Source organism: Cricetulus griseus, chromosome 2 (genome assembly GCF_003668045.3).
Source record: "Cricetulus griseus strain 17A/GY chromosome 2, alternate assembly CriGri-PICRH-1.0, whole genome shotgun sequence".
NCBI classification, from domain to species: Eukaryota; Metazoa; Chordata; class Mammalia; order Rodentia; family Cricetidae; genus Cricetulus; species Cricetulus griseus.
Genome location: NC_048595.1, coordinates 203,137,464 through 203,159,992, shown reverse-complemented (window position 1 = coordinate 203,159,992; position 22,529 = coordinate 203,137,464). Strand labels below are relative to the sequence as shown.

At 40.7% G+C, this 22,529-nt stretch overlaps 1 protein-coding gene across 9 annotated transcripts in view; it reads left to right on the top strand.

Annotated features, from left to right (window-relative positions):
* Nucleotides 1-13,338, top strand: part of Apc (APC regulator of WNT signaling pathway) — a 104,061-nt gene extending 90,723 nt beyond the window's left edge. For 8 of the 9 annotated variants that reach the window (XM_035440207.1, XM_035440206.1, XM_035440208.1 and 5 more), the window contains 2 exons: nucleotides 2,407-2,621; nucleotides 4,253-13,338. In XM_035440207.1, coding sequence (XP_035296098.1) covers nucleotides 2,407-2,621; nucleotides 4,253-10,826 — 6,789 coding nt within the window. In that variant the 3' untranslated portion in view covers nucleotides 10,827-13,338. The remainder of the gene's footprint in view (nucleotides 1-2,406; nucleotides 2,622-4,252) is intronic. The other variant, XM_027400699.2, reaches the window with a different exon arrangement.
* Nucleotides 13,339-22,529: the final 9,191 nt, after the last annotated feature.

Below are 22,529 nucleotides of genomic sequence, written 5' to 3'. Positions count from 1 at the left end.
TGTGAGCACATGTTGAGGTCAGGGAATCTCAGGAGTTGATTCTCTCTTTCCACTGTGGGCTCCAGGGATTGAACTCAGGTCATCGGGCTTATGTAGCAGGTGCTTTTTTGTTGAACCATCTCGCCAGCCCACCGGGTATCATTTGAGTGGGCTCAACAACTATCTGAAACCTTGTATGGCTTCTTTTGTTCCTGAAGTTCTCTTTAGTTGGTACTTCTTGAAGCTTGGACAGCAGCACCAGATAGAATCCACAGACGGAAGAGTATTAGTTAACCCTTTGCTAATTAAGAGGATGCTAGTGTCAAAAGTAATCAGTAGTTGTCTAGGGCCTGGGATAGAATGAAAAAATAGGTTGAGAGGCATTTGAAGAAACCATGGGAGATGTAAATGGTTGTTACCTGATTGGAGTGAGAGGTTCTCTCATATATATGTGTGAGACTGTGTATGTGAAAGATGTACAGTTTAGTTTTCTTCAGTAATAACTCCATAAATTTTTGAAGGAAATTAGTGCTCTGTGCCTCACACTTTGCTATTTACTTAGAGCTGTTACTCCTTTCCTGTCTTCATCTTTAGATCTTTATGCTTCAACTGTCCACAAAGATCTGTATATTTTAACAGTAAAAACTTCTCCATGGCTTCTAATTACTATAGTATTTCTTTTCCTATAGCAACAAAGTCATGAATGAGTCACTGCTTCAATCCCTCCTAATTTGACTCCTGATACTTTTCCTTTTTCTACTTACGTTTATTTCATTAGGTTTTTCTTTTCTCTTTCCCTGTACTTTATACTTTTAGATCCGCCTGCCTCTGCCTCCTGAGTGCTGGGATTAAAGGCGTGTGCCACCAACGCCCGGCTCCTTTCCTTATTTCTAATCTCTAGTCATTTCTTCTCCTCAAGCCCTTCTCCACATCCTTCTCTGATCCCATCCCATGTATACTACACACATCGCTGTACACCTGAACTCCACCCCCATCTTATAATCATTTCATGCCTCCCTTAATTTCAGCTGTAAAACTTGTTTAATGCAGACCTTTGGCCCTTGGCCTATAGTCTCTGGAGCATCTGTATTCTTATACGTTTGTCTCCCACTTTTGAGTCAGTTGCAGTTTTCCTCCCTTTTCCCCCCTTTGGAGATGGTTTCTCTGTGTAGCCCTGGCCATCTTGGAACTCACTCTGTAGACCAAGCTGGCCTTGAATTCACAAAGATCCACCTGCCTCTGCCTCCCCAGTGCTGGGATTATTTGTAATTAAATTGAACTCAGGACCTTTTCACCTGTGTGTTGGTGTGCACGCGGGTGTGTGTGTGTGTGTGTGTGTGTGTGTGTGTGTGTGTGTGTGTGTGTGTGTGTGTGTTGGGATTTTTTGTTGTTGTTTTGTTTGTTCTTGTTGTTTTGATACTGGGTTTCATGTAGAGAGGCTGGCCTTGATTTTGTAACAATTCTCCTGTATTACCCTCCCAAGTGCATGAGTCACCACACCTGGCTAGAAACTGGCCATTTTAGGTAAAGTACCATGAGTTACTGGGAATTAGGCTCTATATGTCTGCACAAGACATTAGGGTTCAGACTCCAAATACAGTAATTAAGAACTTGTTGGGAATTTAGCTTTTGTTTGTGGTGTTTTCTCTCTACGTCATCTACATTATCCTTTAGTATTGTATCCTTTATAAGGTATTTGTATTAATTCAGACTGCAATAACCTTCTTTTTAGAGTACTGTGTTGCATCTTTGTTGTCTGGAGTGCTTCTTGTTCTGCTAGGAACAAATGCATTTCTATTGAAGACTCCTTGGTGATATCATAAAAAGAAACGCTGACATTTGGAGTGTAACAAATTATGACCAGATATCGTTAATTGTGTACCAGAGTATTTCTGTGGCAATTAAAATTTTTGCATATTAGGGAACTTGGGCCTTTTCATTACTTTGTTTCTTTAGAGTTTTAAGAATTTGTACATTTTCTAGTACTTTTCAGAAGTTATATTATTTTTAATCAACATCACATGAATACATGTTTGTTTTTAATACAAATAGAATATTATATGACCTGCTCTGCAGTGCATTATCATTTAGTACTTAGATATCCTTCCATATCCATGTACAGTATATGAAGGTGTCTTAATTGAGTTTCTGTTATTCTGATAATATCCTGTAATAGTGAATATCAATTCTGCTTCACATTTTGAGTTCATTAAAGATACATGTCTAGCATCTAAACACTTAGAATGAAGGCCATTAGTTTAATACTGTGTTATAGGAACAGCACTGACCTGAATTTCATTTGACCTTTCCTGAAAGTGTTTGTAAATGAAAAGTTCCTGATTTACTAGTGAGGAACGTGCAGAAGAGAGACAAAAAAGAAAAAAGATTCTAACTGAATGACACATACTCTGTTTTCATCATTAACAGGAATCAACCCTCAAGAGTGTCTTGAGTGCCCTATGGAACCTGTCTGCACACTGCACTGAGAATAAAGCTGACATATGTGCTGTGGATGGGGCACTTGCGTTTTTGGTCGGCACTCTCACTTACAGAAGCCAGACAAACACTTTAGCCATTATTGAAAGTGGAGGTGGGATATTACGGAATGTGTCCAGCTTGATAGCTACAAATGAAGACCACAGGTACATACCAAGTTTTATATTACTTTTAAATGTATTACTAAGACTTTATTTCTTTAGAAGGATCTAATTGTAAAATGTTTTGCCATCATGAAAGCTTTAAGCAAAATGTCCTTATTGCAGTGCGAAGATAACTGCAACTCCTAGTATAACTCATGTTTTTGCTAGTAAAGTTTGAAGTATCTTATAGGAATCTACAAATAAATAAATGGCAGTGGAGAAGTACAGTCTATCTACTATCTGTAGAAAAATGAATAAAAGTCAAAATACTTTTAATTCTTTCCCACCTATTTGTATGACATGGAGGAATATTAAAGTAATTTTTAAGCAAAGAAAAAACTCCTGAGTATGATCTAAGAAGTATAAGGACTCAACATTTTTCTAATGATGTCTTAACCTCAATCATCATATTGCTTAATAATTATCAGCTATTCATCCAGTCTGCAAACTGTGAAGCTTCAGAAATCACTTCAGATTAGGATACACACTGTTATCCTGTAAGTGTTACATTTTCACAAGGTGTATCAATTTTGATTCATATTCTCATCTTTAAAGATATGTATGTGTCTGTTTTATGGCAGCAAAATATAGGTATCTTTCACAACTTACTAATTTAAGTTTTTGATGTATAAACTGGAAGTTTTATGTCATATTCTGCTATGCAGAGAACACAACTTCAATAAGACCTCAGTTGATACTGAACTGAGGATATCCACCATGGGTTTTTTTTCTTTGTTTCCATTCATCTTTTTGTTAGTATATATAACTGTACAAAACATTGGGTTTCATACTTGGATCATATTTACCTTCTCCTGTCTCCCTCTTCCTCCCACTGGAGAAGACAGTATTGATGCTTATTGTATACCCTAGGCAAACAATTTCAAAGTTCACTAAAGTAGAATATCCTATCACTAGATGTTAGTTTTTCTCATATTTAAAAGGCTATAGGTCTCTCCAGGCCCCAGAATTCATTTTGTTGACTTTTAGCCTTCATATTTATATGCTTTTTGCATTTTTAGAACCTATACTTCCTGTTATTTTTTTTTAAATAATGAGTATATACACAGTCTGCCAAAGAGCATGTACAAAGGACATGGCACTATCACAGAGACAGAGATCACTCTAGAAAGTAAGCTTGCTGGTCTAGAAGCATGTGAGCTCCCTGACTGCATGGATATCTGTCCGTCACCTGTCTTCTGCTTCTAAAGATATCTCCGTATTCAACATGGTTGCTTTACTGTATATTATATCACCACAGTCCCTGTTGAAGATTTCATGATGTGTTTGTAGTCTTTAAGTTAGAAAACTATTACTATGTGAATGGAGAAAATGTATCTGCTCAAAACAATTCTTTTATAGTGGATCAGAATAGGACAGAGAATAAAGAGACCTACCATTCCCTTTCACTACTTTTGGTCTGACAGATGGATACTTTGAAACAGTAAATATTAAACGAACCAAGAGAACAAAAGCAGAGGTGACATGCTGGAAGTTTACAAGATAGTTAATATGTTCATATTATGCCTATTGTGTTTAGTAATTATTTTTTCTATTTAAAATTGTTGTCTGCCCATTTATTTGTTGTCACTAATCACGTTTTCCCCTTAATCTTGTGTGTTCTTGTTTTAATTCAGGCAAATCCTAAGAGAGAACAATTGCCTACAAACTTTATTACAGCACTTGAAATCTCACAGCTTGACAATAGTCAGTAATGCCTGTGGAACTCTGTGGAATCTCTCAGCAAGAAACCCAAAAGACCAGGAAGCTTTATGGGACATGGGGGCAGTGAGCATGCTCAAGAACCTCATTCACTCAAAGCACAAAATGATCGCCATGGGAAGTGCTGCGGCTCTACGGAATCTCATGGCAAACAGACCTGCAAAGTATAAGGATGCCAATATTATGTCTCCTGGTTCAAGTTTGCCATCTCTTCATGTTAGGAAACAAAAAGCCCTAGAAGCAGAGTTAGATGCTCAGCATTTATCAGAAACCTTTGACAATATTGACAATTTAAGTCCCAAGGCATCTCATCGTAGTAAGCAGAGACACAAGCCAAATCTTTATGGTGATTATGTCTTTGACACCAACCGACATGATGATAATAGGTCAGACAATTTTAATACTGGAAATTTGACTGTTCTTTCACCATATTTAAATACTACAGTATTGCCCAGCTCTTCTTCATCAAGGGGAAGTCTAGACAGTTCTCGTTCTGAAAAAGACAGAAGTTTAGAGAGAGAACGAGGTATTGGCCTCAGCACTTACCATTCAGCAACAGAAAACCCAGGATCCTCTTCAAAACGAGGTTTGCAGATCTCTAGTACTGCAGCCCAGATTGCCAAAGTGATGGAAGAAGTATCAGCCATTCACACCTCACAGGAAGACAGAAGTTCTGGAGCTACCGCCGAATTCCATTGTGTGACGGATGAGAGGAACGCAGCACGAAGAAGCTCTGCTTCCCATACACATGCAAACACTTACAACTTTACAAAGTCGGAAAATCCAAATAGGACATGCTCTATGCCTTATGCCAAGGTGGAATATAAGAGATCTTCAAATGACAGTTTAAATAGTGTCAATAGTAGTGATGGTTATGGTAGAAGAGGTCAAATGAAACCCTCAATCGAATCCTATTCTGAAGATGATGAAAGTAAGTTCTGCAGTTATGGTCAGTATCCAGCTGACTTAGCCCATAAGATACATAGTGCAAATCATATGGATGATAATGATGGAGAACTGGATACACCAATAAATTACAGTCTTAAATATTCAGATGAGCAGTTGAACTCTGGAAGGCAGAGTCCCTCACAGAATGAAAGATGGGCAAGACCGAAGCATGTAATAGAAGATGAAATGAAGCAAAACGAGCAAAGACAACCAAGAAGCCAAAACACCAGTTATCCTGTCTATTCCGAGAACACTGATGACAAACACCTCAAATTCCAGCCACCACATTTTGGACAACAGGAATGTGTTTCCCCATATAGGTCTAGGGGAACCAGTGGCTCAGAAACAAATCGAATGGGTTCTAGTCATGCAATTAATCAAAATGTAAATCAGTCTTTGTGTCAGGAAGATGACTATGAAGATGATAAGCCTACTAACTACAGTGAACGTTATTCTGAGGAAGAACAACATGAAGAAGAAGAGAGACCGACAAACTATAGTATGAAATATAATGAGGAAAAACATCACGTGGACCAGCCTATTGATTATAGTTTAAAATATGCCACTGACATATCTTCCTCACAGAAACCATCGTTTTCATTCTCAAAGAATTCATCAGCACAAAACACTAAAACTGAACACCTCTCTCCAAGCAGTGAGAATACATCCACACCTTCATCTAATGCCAAAAGGCAGAATCAGCTACATCCAGGTTCAGCACAAAGAAATGGTCAGACTCAAAAAGGGACCACTTGCAAAGTCCCCTCCATCAACCAAGAAACAATACAGACTTACTGTGTAGAAGACACCCCCATATGTTTCTCAAGGTGTAGTTCCTTATCATCGCTGTCATCAGCTGAGGATGAAATAGGATGTGACCCGACAACACAGGAAGCAGACTCTGCGAATGCTCTGCAGATAGCAGAGAGAAAAGAGAATGATGTCACTCCATCAACTCAAGATCCTGCAAGTGAAGTTCCAGCCGTGTCCCAGAGTGCTAGAACCAAACCCAGCAGACTCCAGGCTTCTGGCTTATCTTCAGAATCAACCAGGCATAAGGCTGTTGAGTTTTCTTCAGGGGCCAAGTCTCCCTCCAAAAGTGGTGCGCAGACGCCCAAAAGTCCCCCAGAACACTATGTCCAGGAGACTCCACTTGTATTCAGCAGATGTACTTCTGTCAGCTCACTTGACAGTTTTGAGAGTCGTTCCATTGCCAGCTCTGTTCAGAGTGAGCCCTGCAGTGGAATGGTGAGTGGCATTATAAGCCCCAGCGATCTTCCAGATAGCCCTGGGCAGACCATGCCACCAAGCAGAAGCAAAACCCCTCCACCCCCTCCACAGACAGTCCAGACTAAGAGAGAGACACCAAAAAATAAAGTCCCTGCTGCTGAGAAGAGAGAGACTGGACCTAAGCAGACAGCTGTGAATGCTGCTGTTCAGAGAGTCCAGGTCCTTCCAGATGCTGACACTCTATTGCACTTTGCCACAGAAAGTACTCCAGATGGGTTTTCTTGTTCATCTAGCCTGAGTGCCCTGAGCCTTGATGAGCCATTCATACAGAAAGATGTGGAATTAAGAATAATGCCTCCAGTTCAGGAAAATGACAATGGGAATGAAACTGAACCAGAGCAGCCTGAAGAATCAAATGAAAACCAGAATAAAGAGGTAGAAAAACCTGATTCTGAAAAGGACTTATTAGATGATTCAGATGATGATGATATTGAAATATTAGAAGAATGTATTATTTCAGCCATGCCAACAAAGTCATCACGCAAAGCCAAAAAGCTAGCCCAGACTGCTTCAAAATTACCTCCGCCTGTGGCAAGGAAACCAAGTCAACTGCCTGTGTACAAACTTCTACCATCACAAAACAGGCTACAGGCACAAAAGCATGTTAGCTTTACACCAGGAGATGATATGCCCCGTGTATACTGTGTAGAAGGGACACCTATAAACTTTTCCACCGCAACATCTTTAAGTGATCTGACAATAGAATCCCCTCCAAATGAGTTGGCTGCTGGAGACGGAGTTAGAGCAGGTACACAGTCAGGCGAATTTGAAAAACGAGATACCATTCCTACAGAGGGAAGAAGTACAGATGAAACTCAGAGGGGGAAAATCTCATCTATGGTTATACCAGACCTGGATGACAGTAAAGCAGAGGAAGGAGATATTCTTGCAGAATGTATCAATTCTGCCATGCCCAAAGGAAAAAGCCACAAGCCTTTCCGAGTGAAAAAGATAATGGACCAGGTCCAACAAGCATCAGTGACTTCATCTGGAACTAACAAAAATCAAGTAGACACTAAGAAAAAGAAGCCTACTTCACCAGTAAAGCCCATGCCACAAAATACTGAATATAGAACACGTGTGAGGAAGAATACAGACTCAAAAGTTAACGTAAATGCTGAAGAAACTTTCTCAGACAACAAAGACTCAAAGAAACAGAGCTTGAAAAACAACCCCAAGGACTTCAGTGATAAGCTACCAAACAATGAAGACAGAGTCCGAGGAAGCTTCACCTTCGATTCACCGCATCATTACACCCCCATTGAAGGAACTCCTTACTGTTTTTCACGAAATGACTCTTTGAGTTCTCTAGATTTTGATGATGACGATGTTGACCTTTCCAGGGAAAAGGCCGAGTTAAGAAAGGGGAAAGAAAGTAAGGATTCAGAAGCCAAAGTTATCTGCCACACAGAGCCAACCTCAAGCCAACAGTCAGCTAGTAAGTCACAAGCTAGTACAAAACATCCAATAAATAGGGGACAGTCTAAACCAGTACTTCAGAAACAACCCACTTTCCCCCAGTCCTCCAAAGACTTGCCAGATAGAGGGGCAGCAACAGATGAAAAGTTGCAGAATTTTGCTATTGAAAATACTCCAGTTTGCTTTTCTCGAAATTCCTCTCTGAGTTCCCTTAGTGACATCGACCAAGAAAACAACAATAACAAAGAAAATGAACCAGTTAAAGAAGCTGAACCTGCTAACTCACAAGGAGAACCAAGTAAGCCTCAGGCATCTGGGTATGCGCCCAAGTCATTTCACGTTGAAGACACCCCTGTCTGTTTCTCGAGAAACAGCTCTCTCAGTTCTCTTAGCATTGATTCTGAAGATGACCTGTTGCAGGAATGTATAAGTTCTGCAATGCCAAAAAAGAAAAGGCCTTCAAGACTCAAGGGAGATAGTGAAAAGCAGAGTCCCAGAAATATGGGTGGCATATTAGCTGAAGATCTGACACTTGACTTGAAAGATATACAGAGGCCAGATTCAGAACATGGTTTATCTCCTGATTCAGAAAATTTTGACTGGAAAGCTATTCAGGAAGGTGCAAACTCCATAGTAAGTAGTTTGCATCAAGCTGCTGCTGCTGCTGCGTGTTTATCTAGACAGGCTTCCTCTGATTCCGATTCCATTCTGTCACTGAAATCAGGCATTTCCCTGGGGTCACCTTTTCATCTTACACCTGATCAAGAGGACAAACCCTTCACAAGTAATAAAGGCCCGAGAATTCTCAAACCTGGGGAGAAAAGCACATTAGAAGCAAAAAAGATAGAATCTGAAAATAAAGGCATCAAAGGTGGGAAAAAAGTTTATAAAAGCTTGATTACTGGAAAGATTCGATCTAACTCAGAAATTTCCAGCCAAATGAAACAGCCCCTCCAGACGAACATGCCTTCAATCTCAAGAGGTAGGACCATGATTCATATCCCAGGGGTTCGGAATAGCTCCTCAAGTACAAGCCCTGTTTCTAAAAAAGGCCCACCCCTCAAGACTCCAGCCTCCAAAAGCCCTAGTGAGGGTCCGACAGCCACCACTTCTCCTAGAGGAACCAAGCCATCAGTGAAATCAGAGCTGAGCCCTATTACCAGGCAAACTTCCCAAATCAGTGGGTCAAACAAGGGGTCTTCTAGATCCGGATCTAGAGACTCCACTCCCTCAAGACCTACACAGCAACCATTAAGTAGGCCAATGCAGTCTCCAGGACGAAACTCTATCTCCCCTGGTAGAAATGGAATAAGCCCTCCTAATAAACTGTCTCAGCTACCCAGGACATCATCTCCTAGCACTGCTTCAACCAAGTCCTCAGGCTCTGGGAAAATGTCCTATACATCCCCTGGCAGGCAGATGAGCCAACAAAACCTTACCAAACAAGCAGGCTTATCCAAGAATGCCAGTAGTATCCCAAGAAGTGAGTCCGCATCTAAAGGACTAAATCAGATGAATAATGGCAATGGGTCTAATAAAAAGGTAGAACTTTCTAGGATGTCTTCAACTAAGTCAAGTGGAAGCGAATCGGATAGATCAGAAAGACCTGCATTAGTACGCCAGTCTACTTTCATCAAAGAAGCCCCAAGCCCGACCCTAAGGAGGAAACTGGAGGAATCCGCCTCATTTGAATCCCTTTCTCCATCTTCTAGACCAGATTCTCCCACCAGATCCCAGGCACAAACCCCAGTTTTAAGTCCTTCCCTTCCTGATATGTCTCTGTCCACACATCCATCTGTTCAAGCTGGTGGATGGCGAAAGCTCCCACCTAATCTCAGCCCCACTATCGAGTACAACGATGGAAGACCAGCAAAGCGCCATGATATCGCTCGCTCCCATTCTGAAAGTCCTTCCAGACTGCCAATCAACCGGGCAGGAACCTGGAAGCGTGAGCACAGCAAACACTCCTCATCCCTTCCTCGGGTGAGCACTTGGAGAAGAACTGGAAGCTCATCTTCTATTCTTTCTGCTTCATCAGAGTCCAGTGAAAAAGCCAAAAGTGAGGATGAAAAGCATGTGAGCTCCATGCCAGGCCCCAGACCACTGAAAGAAAACCAACCACCCACAAAAGGCACATGGAGGAAAATAAAAGAAAGTGAAATCTCTCCCACAACCATGCTTTCTCAGACCACTTCCTCAGGTGCTGCCAATGGTGCTGAATCAAAGACTCTGATTTACCAGATGGCACCTGCTGTTTCTAAAACAGAGGACGTTTGGGTGAGAATTGAGGACTGCCCCATTAACAACCCTAGATCTGGAAGATCTCCCACAGGTAACACCCCCCCAGTGATTGACAGTGTTTCAGAAAAGGGAAATTCAAGCACTAAAGATTCAAAAGATACCCAGGGAAAACAAAGTGTGGGCAGTGGCAGTCCTGTGCACACCGTGGGTCTGGAAAACCGCCTGAACTCCTTTATTCAGGTAGATGCTCCAGAACAGAAAGGAACTGAGACGAAGCCAGGGCCGAGTAACCCTGTCCCTGCAGCAGAGACTGTTGAGACTTGTATAGTCGAGCGTACCCCTTTCAGTTCAAGTGGCTCCAGCAAACACAGTTCACCTAGTGGGACTGTTGCTGCCAGAGTGACGCCTTTTAATTACAACCCCAGCCCGAGGAAAAGCAGTGCAGATAGCACTTCAGCCCGGCCATCTCAAATCCCCACACCAGTGAGTAGCAACACGAAGAAGCGAGATTCAAAGACAGACAGCACAGAATCCAGTGGAGCCCAAAGTCCTAAGCGCCATTCTGGGTCTTACCTCGTGACGTCTGTTTAAAAGAGCTGGAAGGACAAACCTAGGAAAACCTGGTACTCTTCACAACTGCTGTATAGAGACTTTATTTCAAAGAAAACTTTAAAGGTTGAAACTTTTTGTAAATAGATTTAATTCTTGTTAGAGAGGTTTTGTTCTGGAAACCATATTTGATAGTTCACTTGGTCCTCACTGGTCATTTTGGGAGGCAACTCTTGTTAGGTAGGAAAAAAAAACAGTAAAGCCAAGTATATTTGTACAGTATGTTTTACATGTATTTAAGTAGCATCCATCCCATCGTCCTTTAATTATCGCTTGTCTTAAAATAACACTACAGATAGAAACTATATGATATATTGCTGTTATCAATCATTTCTAGATTATAAAATAAAGTTACATCAGGGAGAAATTGGTATTTATGCAAAAATAGTCCTTGTGAATCCATCTAATGTCATAACTAATCATGTGGCTGTGAAATTCACAGTAATATGGTTCCCAATGAATATGTTTACCCAGCCTGCTTTGCTTTACTGCATGAATGAAACTGATGGTTCAATTTCAGAAGTAATGATTAATGATTCTGTGGTCACATGGTGTGCATAGGATAGCTACGGTGTAACAATTCACACTATTTTGTGCTCAAATCTGTGTAACTGTAAAACACTGAATGAAACTATTTTAACTGAACTAGATTTTATCAAAAGTAGGTAGAATTTTTGCTATGCTGTAACTGTTGTATATTCTGGTATTTGAGGTGAGATGGCTGCTCTTTTATTAATGAGACATGAATTGTGTCTCAAACTAAATGAACATTTCAGAATAAATTATTGCTGTATGTAAACTATTACTGAAATTGGTATTTGTTTGAAGGTTCTTATTTCACATTTGTATTAATAATTGTCAAAAGGGCCTCTTTTAAAAGCTAAATGTAAATTTTTTCTTCAGATTCTATGCATTAAGAGTAAAATTTCCTCTTACTGTAATAAAGACAATTGAAGAAGATTGTTGACACTTAACCATTCCTAAAATTTATTTTTATGTAATTAGCACCTCTCAATGTTTGGTATTTTTCCACTTTTTTTCTTACTCCTTTGGAGTTTAATTAAAACAAATGCCTCTAATAGCACAAGACTAGGCACTGGACATATAGGCCCACATAGAGTTATCTCCTTTTCCTTAACAGGATTCATACTTGAAACATTGATTCTTGACAGGTACCAGTTGTGTCTTTCAGGCTTCACAGTGCAAGCACTGTCTTGCCGCATCAGCTTCTCCATGTTGACTCTGAGTCTGAAGTCAATGCCTGTTACCACCCTATATGTTAAAACAGATCTTTTGCAGCCAGGTATAATCAGTATTTTCTCGTACTCAAAAAATACAAGTCAACGAAATGTCAGAGGTAAATATAATGCTGTTATGGTAATTTTTTAAGAAAGATATTCAAAAGTGGGCCAGTGAGATGACTCCATGGGTAAAGGTGACTGCCACCAAGCCTGAAGACCCAGTTCAATTCATTGGTAAATTCATGGTAAAAGAAAAGAACCAACACCCAAAAGTTATCCTCTGACCTCCACACACCTGCCAGGCACATTTTTGTGTGTGCACACACAAATATCATAAGCTAGTCAAAGGAATATTTGAAGCTAACAAGATGACTCAACAGATAAAGCCTGGTGACCTGAGGCCCATCCCTAGAAGCCAAGTAAAAGTGGAAGATGCCCTCTAACCTCCACACATGTGCCATAATTTATAAATAGAAAGTCAAAAGATTTCTTTTTAAATTCCTACCTGCTGAGGACAACTTTATTTTTAATGGGTACAATGGTGGGATCTTTTAAGTGCCCATTTCCCATATGGCAGAGAGAATCCGTCATGAATGAGGATACACTAATACACTTAATTAGCCAAGAGTTTCCATTTTCATCAAACTTTATCTGAAGAAGTTGTTTGTTTGTTTTTGAACAATATTCCATCATGTTCATGGCTGCCATAAGCAATGGGAGATGGGAATATAGGTCATACCCATTTTTTTTTCATTCCTAGTTTTCCATTAGAATTACTGCATGCCAATTTTTACAAGCCACTTCAAGTATTTCTGTGGAAAGATATGAGGTAGTTAGAATAAATTGCTTTTTAGTACATGTCTTTTTAAAAAATCAATGTTGGAAGTAAAAGAAGAGTTAATTCCACCTGTTGAGACTAAAATCCCCATGGACAGCCCTACTAGGAAGGGTCTATCTGTGTTGTCTCTTGAAGATGAAGTTGTTGGATGAAACCCTCTGGCTAGTGGTGGTGGTGGCTGTGAAAGTAAAGAGGCTTGCCTCAGTTCTGCTTTGAGAAGTTCACTGGGTGATGTCTTAACTGATAGTGAATCAAGTACTCCAGCTTCTGTTTCTTAAAGTCACCCTAAGCCCAGTGTTGAGGATTGGTTACTAGTTAGCACGCTATTGAAAGGGCAGGACCTATTTAGCTTTTGACTACAGCAAAAGAAAAAAAAAAAAAAAAAGGTAGCAGTTTTCAGATGGGTTTGTTTGGATCACCAGAAGTATTTATTAAATCACAGCTGGACCACATACCCCCAGTTTGATAGAGTTGATCTAAAGACATTCATAAGAATTTGCATCTCTTTTGGGGATGATACTTGGGTTTATAGTATGGGGACCATACTTGGAGAATTACTGTCCTTAGCAGCCACAGCACAGCTCTTAACACTTAAACAACTGGACCTTTACTTTAGTCTGCTGAGTAAACTCTCCTTGGCATAAAAGACTTGAATACTGAGTTGTCCAATTTCATAGCCTATGTCAACTCACAGTAGGGAGTAAACTCACCAGACTAACAAACGCAGTTCTCTGCATGTCCACTACATCTGAGGATCACCGTGTGCCCCTTTGAAACAGCTCCAGAAAAAGAAAAAAGAAAAAATGAGCCTTAACAATATGTAATTTGGATATGCAGTAAGAGACTGAAAATGGAAATTCAAGATGAGAGAAGATTGGATGTAGATGATCAGTTTTTCGGTACACAGTAGAAGCAATTAATTGATGATAAAGTTTATAGATTACCAGGGCACTAACAAGGTAAATAATGAAATAAAAGAGAGGCCCTGTGGGTACCAACCAGCACTGTAAGTGTAGTCAGAATTTTCTTTATTGTGTAAAATGGGGATCATGTTACCACAAAGTTAATTGAAAATGAGTTTGTTGCTGAAAATAGGAGGCAATTGCCAGGGTTTCTTTGAGGTGAGAAGAGAAGAGAATACAGTACCAGAAATGCACGGATTGAACTGCCCAAAGCTAAGACAGGTTTGCATGGTCAGATAATTAAAATCTACCAAACTACTTTTCAAGAATAGAGGAGGCTAAAATAGAGTGCATATTCTTTCCCACTTTCTAGTAAGCCTATTTCCCTCACATGCTGACCTTAGAAGACTACTTTGTAATGTGGAAATCTATGAACTGTGACTTCTGTAAACCCAGGTTATTTCCCTCCTGTTCCTTTGACTCTGGTCTATAAAAAATACGTTCTGCTTTTTGTTAGGCCACTGATGCATCTTTCAAACTGTATGTTCTATATGTGTAATACTGTTCTTGGTGCTAAATATACTTTCTTTTCTCTGATATTCAGGATAATTTTTCTCTATATTTCTGTTCACTTGTTTTCTTGAACTTACCTGATTGTTATTTTTAATTAAAAATACTTAATGTATACTAGTGGAGGTTGCCATTGAATATAAGCAACACTTACAATAAGGAAGGGTGGGTCTGTTGAAAGAAACACCAGCACTACCTGCCCATTTACACATTGTTTTGGGACCTAAACACTTTACCCCACTGATAACCATTGAATCATGTACCCAGTTCCCCCTAATCATGGCTGCACCTGAAGACCTATATGTCCTGGCTTAGATAAAAACTAAATTGACTAGGCTAGTTAATTTGAGATGCAGGTCACAAATGTTCTGGCCTGGTGTGACACACACTTACAACCCTAGCATTTTGGGATGGTGGAAGTAGGATGGTTCAAATTCATCTCTAGTTAGGGGGTGGAGGCCAACCTGGGATATATGCTGGCTACCAGCCTACCTCCAGGCCCAGTGAGGAATGTGACTCTAAAGGGAATAACGCAGAGAATGATAGAGTAGGACACTGAGCTCTTCCTCTGGCCTCCCTGTGTGCACAGGCCTGACAACCCCTGTGCACATGCACCACACACATGTTTTGGCTGGTGAGAGCTGTAACTGAGTTATCTGCAGACTAAGTGCTGATGGCTGTGACTGGCTTAGGACAGTGTAACAAGCCAGGGAAGAAGGAAGGGAGCAGGTTCAGGAAAGAGACATGCAGTTTAAGCGGCAATCACTAGCCACTACAGTTATCCCAGCTTCTGTTTTCCTGACTTGGCTTTTGTGAACCAACCCCAGTTCCCGAAGTGACTGGAAGCCAACAAAGCCACATTTAAACACATGATTGTTTTTGGTAGTGGTGGAAAATCAAGTTTGCAAGGCAAGTACTTCTACCAGTGACCCACACTCCTAGCCAGAATGCTTAATTTCAAAAATAGAGGGAAGAAAAGAAGTCACCACCAAAAGAAATGGAATGACATCAGATTTCCACAATAGTAAATGATAAGATTGCCACAGAGAAGCAGGCTTATTTCTAATTTGAACTAATAAAAAACATTACTTGGGGGGGGGAAGATTACCACAGAGAGTGAAGCAATATTTGCAGCCCTTGGAAGGAAATAAAAACATCCCATTTGTCTAAAGTACTTTTATCATTTGAGATTCTTTTTAAAAAAATTTAAGTCCTCTAAATGACAAGCTGTCTTTAGTTAGGGTGACTATTGCTGTGATGAAACACCATGACCAAAAGCAACTTGGGGAGGAAAGGGTTTATTTCACTTATAGTTCTATATAATGGTACATCATCCAAAGGCGTGGGAGCAGGAATTCAAGCAGAACAGGAACCTGGAGACAAGCTGATGCTATGGAGGAGTACTGTTTATTGGCTTGCTCAACCCACCTTATAGAACCCAGGACCACCAGCCCAGGAATGGCCCCACCTATAATAGGCTGGGCCCTCCCCCATCAATCATTAAGAAAATGTCCTACAGGCTTACCTATAGCCCCATCTTATGGAGGCATTTTCTCAGTTGAGGTTCCTTCCTCTCAGATAGCTTTAACATGTCAGCCTGACATAAAATGATCCACCACACAGGTATGTTTAGAATATCAGTTGGTGCACACCTTTAATCTCAGCACTCTGGAGGCAAAGACAGGTGGGTCTCTGAGTTCGAGGTCAGCTTGGTCTACAAAGTGAGTTCCAGGACTATACAGAGAAACACTGTCTTGAAAAATAAACAAAAAATCAGCTCACAGACTGAGGACTAGAAAAAATATGTCTTGAGAACTACAATAGAAACAGTCTTCAGAACAGACACACTACAGTGAAGACCTAGCTGCTGCTTTTGACACTGCGCTCCTACCTGCATGAAAATGGGTGTGGCACTCATTTTATGCTATTTGTTCCCCACTGACGTCTCACTTCAGTTAGTGAGAGTGAATGGCAGATGATAGGTTACATACTTATTTTTCTATGGAGGATTCTAGACTCCTAAGACATGGATTGTCTGAATCTCCTGGGAGCACTTGAAAAGCACTGAGGGAAAAAAAAATAATTAAATAAAAAGCACTGAGAAACCAGAGACCATGACACAGCTGCATCACAGGACCAGTTAAAAATAATAGTTAACAGTTGGAACAATCAGAACTCTTTAAGAGTGAATAAATAGGTAAATGTGGATCTCAATCTAGGTACTTCTGTCTTAGGGTTTCTATTGCTGTGAAGAGAACCATGGCCACAGGAACTCTTATAAAGAAAATCATTTCATTGGGGCTTGCTTATACTTCAGAGGTTCAGTCCATTATCATCACGGTGGGACTGCATGACCGCATGCAGGCAGACATGGTGCTGGAGAAGGAGCTGAGAGTTTTCCATCTTGAATGCAGGCCAACGGGAAGTGAACTGAGACAGTGGGCATATCTTGAGCAAAGGAGACCTCAAAGCCCACCCCACGGTAACACCCTTCCTCTAACAAGGCCACACCTACTCCAACAAAGCCACAACTTCTCATAGTGCAGCTCCCAGTCAGTTTATGGGGCCAGTTACATTCAAACTACCACATTCCGCTCCCTGGCCCCCATAAGCTTGTAACAGTATCATAATCAAATTACATTTAGTCCAACTTCAAAATCACAGCATCAACAATATTTTAAAGTTCAAAGCCTCTTCTGAGATTCATGCAGTCTCTTAACTGCAACCCCCCTATAAAACCAAAATCAAAAAAAAAAAAAAACTCATACTACCAATATATAATGGCACAGGATACACATTACCATTCCAAAACATAGGGAAGGACCAAAGCAAAACCAAAAACCAGTTGGGGAAACTCCAAACTCTGCATCTCCATGTCTGATGGCAAAACGCTCTTCAGATCTCCACTCCACTCCTCTCTGCTTTGTTGACTGCAACACACTTCTTTCTCTTAGGTTAGTTAGTGAACTGTTAGCAGCTTTCCTTGGCAGGTATCCCACGACACTGGCATCTCTAACATCTTGGGGGCTCCAAGGCAATCCAGGCTTCTTCACAGCTTCACACAACGGCCTCTCTGGGTCTCCATTCAGGAACACCCCTGACACATGCCTGGCCTCAGTGGCTTTCCTTAATCTCAGAGGAAGATTCTCATAACCCATCCCTCTCTTCTATCCTCGGCTCTAAAACCAGAACCATGTGGCCAAAGCTGCCAAGTTCTGCTGCTTACTTGGGCTGGAACATGGCCCTTTCACTCAGTTACATCTTTGCCAGCTTTCTGTTTTCCATGTCTACCTTCACTGCCTAAGCTTGACAGTCCTGCAACTGGATCTCTAGACCAGGCTATCCTCAAACTCAGAGATCTGCCTGCCTCTGCCTCTGGAGTACTAGAATTAAAGGCATGTACCACCACATCCAGATCTAAGCTTTTCTTTAATCCTTTTCCATAGGCTGGAAACTTAGCTGGGTGGCATCTTGCCATGAGGTCACCACTTCTTCTAGTCCATTGAATGTGTTTATCTCCTTGAACACAGGACTTAGCTCCACTCCTTCTCCTCAAATTGTACATTTGTATTTTTCCTTTCCTAGCTTGCTCCTTTTCATTACAAATCTTCATTACAGTTACCACTAATAACCATACAAAAGAGGCTGTTTTGAGATTTCCTCTGCCAATGAAATTAATCCAAAAGGCTTTACTTTAGTCTCAGGCAGGCTTTTCAGACAATGGCAAAAAGCAGCCACATTCTTCACCAAATATCACAAGGCCAGTCTCTAGGCCAGATCATCCTAACATTCTTCTCCTCTGAAACCTCTTGATCCAGGTACCCTCAGTTCAAATCACACTCAACACCACTATATCTTCCATGGTTCTACTAGGATGGCCCATTAAGCAGCACTTAAAGCATTCCATTGCTTTCCTAATCCACAGTCCTAAGGTCCATATTCCTTCAAACAAAAGCATGGTCAGGCCTGTCACAGCAATACGCTAGTCTTAGTTAGGGTTTCTATTGATGTGAAGAGAACCATGGCCACAGCAAGTCTTTTTTTTTTTTTTAAGCAAGGTCTTTTTTTTAAGATTTTATTTTTTATGTATACAGTCTTGTGCCTGCATGGCACCAGATCTCATTCAAGGTGGTTGTGAGCCACCGTGTGGTTGCTGGGAATTGAACTCAGGACCTCTGGAAGAACAGTCAGTGCTCTTAACCGCTGAGCCATCTGTCCAGCCCACACAGCAACTCTTATAAAGAAAAACATTTAACTGGCTTGCTTACCATTCAGAGGTTCAGTCTATTATCACAGTGGGACCGCATGACCATATGCAGGCAGACATGGTGCTGGAGAAGGAACTGAGAGTTCTCCATCTTGAATGCAGGCCAATAGGAAGTGAGCTCAGACAGTGGCCATTTCTTGAGCATAGGAGACCTCAAAGCCCACCCCACAGTAGCAACCTTCCTCTAACAAGGGCACATCTACTCCAACAAAGCCACAACTTCTAATAGTGCTGTTCCCAATTAGTTTATGGGGGCCAGTTACATTCAAACTACCACAAACTCAAAACAGGAAAAATGAAATGCTTAATCATTTAAAGTTTAAGCTTTTAATCATACACTAAAACTTAGATTATTCTAACCCAAACTGGGAAACAAGGATTAGAAGTATGAAAGCTTATAGATGCCTAAGGATTTCTCCAGGGGTAAGTAACAGTTGACTGGTGAGATGCATATGCTCCTGTACACAGCCCTAGTGAAACTCAGTGGGCCATCAAAACAAAAAGACAGGAAAGTAGTCGGGATAGAGGAAGGACAATAAGAAGTGGGTGAGGGACCAACCAGAAGGTAACTGGAAAGTTAATATCTAGATACACTATGTATGTGTTATGAAATTGTCGGTAAAACCCATTGTTTTGTGTAACTAATACATAGTTATACTAATAAAACATTTAAAAATAATTATTTTGGGTGCTGGAGAGATGGCTCAGTGGTTAAGAGCACTGGCTGTTCTTCCAGAGGACCTGAGTTCAATTCCCTGCAACCACATAGTGACTCACAAACATCTGTAATGAGATCTGGTGCCCTCTTCTGGCCTGCAGACATACATGCAGACAGAACACTGCACACATAATAAACAAATAAAATCCTTTAAAAAATTATTATTTCATCTTTTAGATAGTAAACTGCCAAAATAAAGACATGATAACTAAGAGCAGATGAGGTAAGAAGGATTAGTTACAATGCACAAAATGGTAGAGAAATAACATAAGTGTAGTAAGCATATGATTAACTGCTACCAGACTGGATAAAGTAAAACCCTCCATTAACAAAAGACGCTAAATGATCCAGAGTAAAAGCAAAACTGCAGTACCTACATCTCAAGTGCAGAGGAAGCAGCAGTGACCAATCTATGCAGAACTATGGTTCTGGGGGAAAGGCATGAAACATAGCACTTAAGGCATAACTGAAACTCTCCTTAAGTGCCAAATGGCACACAGAGAAGCTGATTTGGACATGATTGTATGCACCTATGACCCCAGCACTCAAGAGGCCAAGTAAGGCAGGAGAGTAACAAGCTCACAGTCAGTCTGGCCTAGCTACTGGAGCATTTGTCTTTATATATAAAGATAGATATATCCTTATAAGATAGATAGACAGACAGACAGACAGACAGACAGACAGACAGACAGACAGACAGATGATAGACATCTCAGAGGCTACATGTGAAGGGGCCAGCCCCCCCCCCACCTTTTGGCAGCCATGACTGGCTAACATGTGCTCACCAGACCTTGCTGGGCCTGTCCTGGTCACTTGGAGGTCAGATGCCCTCCTCCAGGCAAGGGACCAATCAGAAGTTAGCTAGCAGATCTGTGCTTTATGGCTCTGGGTGTGCTTTACGGACAAGTGCACAACAGTGACTTGCAGAGCATAGCAACAGCCCTGGAAGTTGACCAATCAACACAGGGCAGGTCATCCAAGCCTAGAGGCACACCAATCCTGAGCCTATGCTACTGGCCAATAAGCATTTTATTAAACCAATAAGAGAAACATATTCACAGCATACAGAAGGACATCCCCCATCATCTCATTTCTATCTAAATAAAAGGTTTTAACTTTAACATAGTAAAATTATATATATAACAAACAGTTATAGAGCAAGAACTACAGTTAACAATATTTAGTCCATTAACATTTGGCAAAATTTAAAGAAAATATTCTATTATCTATCCTATCTTTGTGAGTCTAAAGTTTTATGCGTAACTTATCATAACTAAGGAAAACCGTAACTATCTGTCTTCAACTCCATCAAAGACCTCACAAGAATAATATATAAACTCTAGATTTGACAGAGACATCTTCTCACTGCCTAGACAGTCACCCAAAGTTTCTCTGTAATGTTGGGGCATCCATCTTCAGCCCATAGGCCATAATGTCTGGCAGATTTTTTAATAAAGTAGGAAATTTGAAGACCTGCTTTGTCTTGTTTTGGCAAAGTTTGTCAGTTGCTTTCTTCTGTAAAGCAGGAACCCTGAAGAACCATCCTGTCCCTTGGCAAATTCAGCAGTCACTTTCCTTTGTAACCTGCTTGTCTAGTTTGGACAGCATGCTTACTGTCAGCAGTTGAGGCAAGGGCAGTTCTTTGCCCAATAGGCCAGTTTTGCCACATTGAAAGCAAACTCCATAACAAGTTTCTTCAATTCCCATCATTCTTTCTGACATAATTGGTGTTACCAGAAGAAGCTGTGTCTCATTGTCAAGAAAAACTTTAATAAACCATTTTAAATGCCATAGTCTGTAGGTCTTTGAAAGGTTTGGAAGAATGCCTATCCATTTGAAATATATCTCTGTATAACCTAACTGTAAATTTTGACTATTATAAGTGACTATCCACAATCTGTATTTAAATATGCATTACATTTTTTAAAAGAGCTATATAAACACAATACCTAAACAAGAGAAATATACATATAACAAAGTTGACTTTAAATTTGTATCAATAAGCCAAAATCTATGCCATTCATTTCTATATCACATTCCCTTTTTTCTTTAGAAAAAGAAAGACTATGATCATTAACCATTTATAACCGACCCCGTTTTAAAAAAAAAAAAAAACAAGCGTTTATAAACAATATTTGGGAATCTGGGCTTAGATCTCTCCAAACTGCTTCCTGCTGTTTGGGGGTGCTGTCAATCCCATGGGGATCCTCAGAAAACCAAGAACCATGGCCAAATCCTGGCTGTTGGAGTCTGTGAGGCTACATCATCTCAGCTGTTTTGGATGTTGGACCACCTGGGCCACTGCTTCAGTGGGTCTTGTTTGATCAATATTAGACTGGAAGGAATCAACAGCTTTTTATCTTCTTTGGAAACAAAAGCAGTACCTCTTTTCCAAAGTAGCATGTTCTTAGACTTAAATTTTGAAGTCAAGGCATTTTCAAAATAATAGGTTGGATTAATCCTGCAACACTTACAACCAATTGTCTTTTGGTAGCTGTTGCTCCTTTCTCAGCAATCAAACAATTTAAAGACAATACAATAACATACAGTATCCAGACTCTCTGTGTATTTTCCATCTTTACATGCCTTTTTTTATTACTCTATTTCTTTTATTTTTACCTTTTTGGTGTTTTGTTTGTTGGTTTGGGTCTTTTTCTTTTTCTTTTTTTTTTTTAAGGCAAGGTTGTGTAACTTGGCTGCCATTGAACTGACTCTGTAGACCAGGCTGGCTTTGAACTCAGAGATCTGCTTGTCTGGCAGGGCAGGGCATAGTTCAGTGTCATACACTATTTCATACTCGTGTATATTGCCCCCTTCCCACCTCCATTAGTCCTCTTTGTTCTCAACTTGTGGGTTGTGACCCCCAACAGCGCGATGCCAAAAATACTACAGAGTGCACCTCTCTGAAAACTGAACTTTTCCAAGTCGAAAGCAAGCTGCGGGAACCAGGACTACATAGCTGAGCGCAGAAGGGCGTTTTCCTGCCAAATCTAACAGGTACCTCACTCCAAACCCCAGACCCCCCTTGGTGAACGGCCCCGCTATACCAGGTGAGCCACAGCCTGAACCGCCCGCACCTTCCCAGGGGGCCAGCTTCCCAAGCCACGTCACTCCGTGCCGGAACCAACCTGTGAGAGAAAAATCCACAG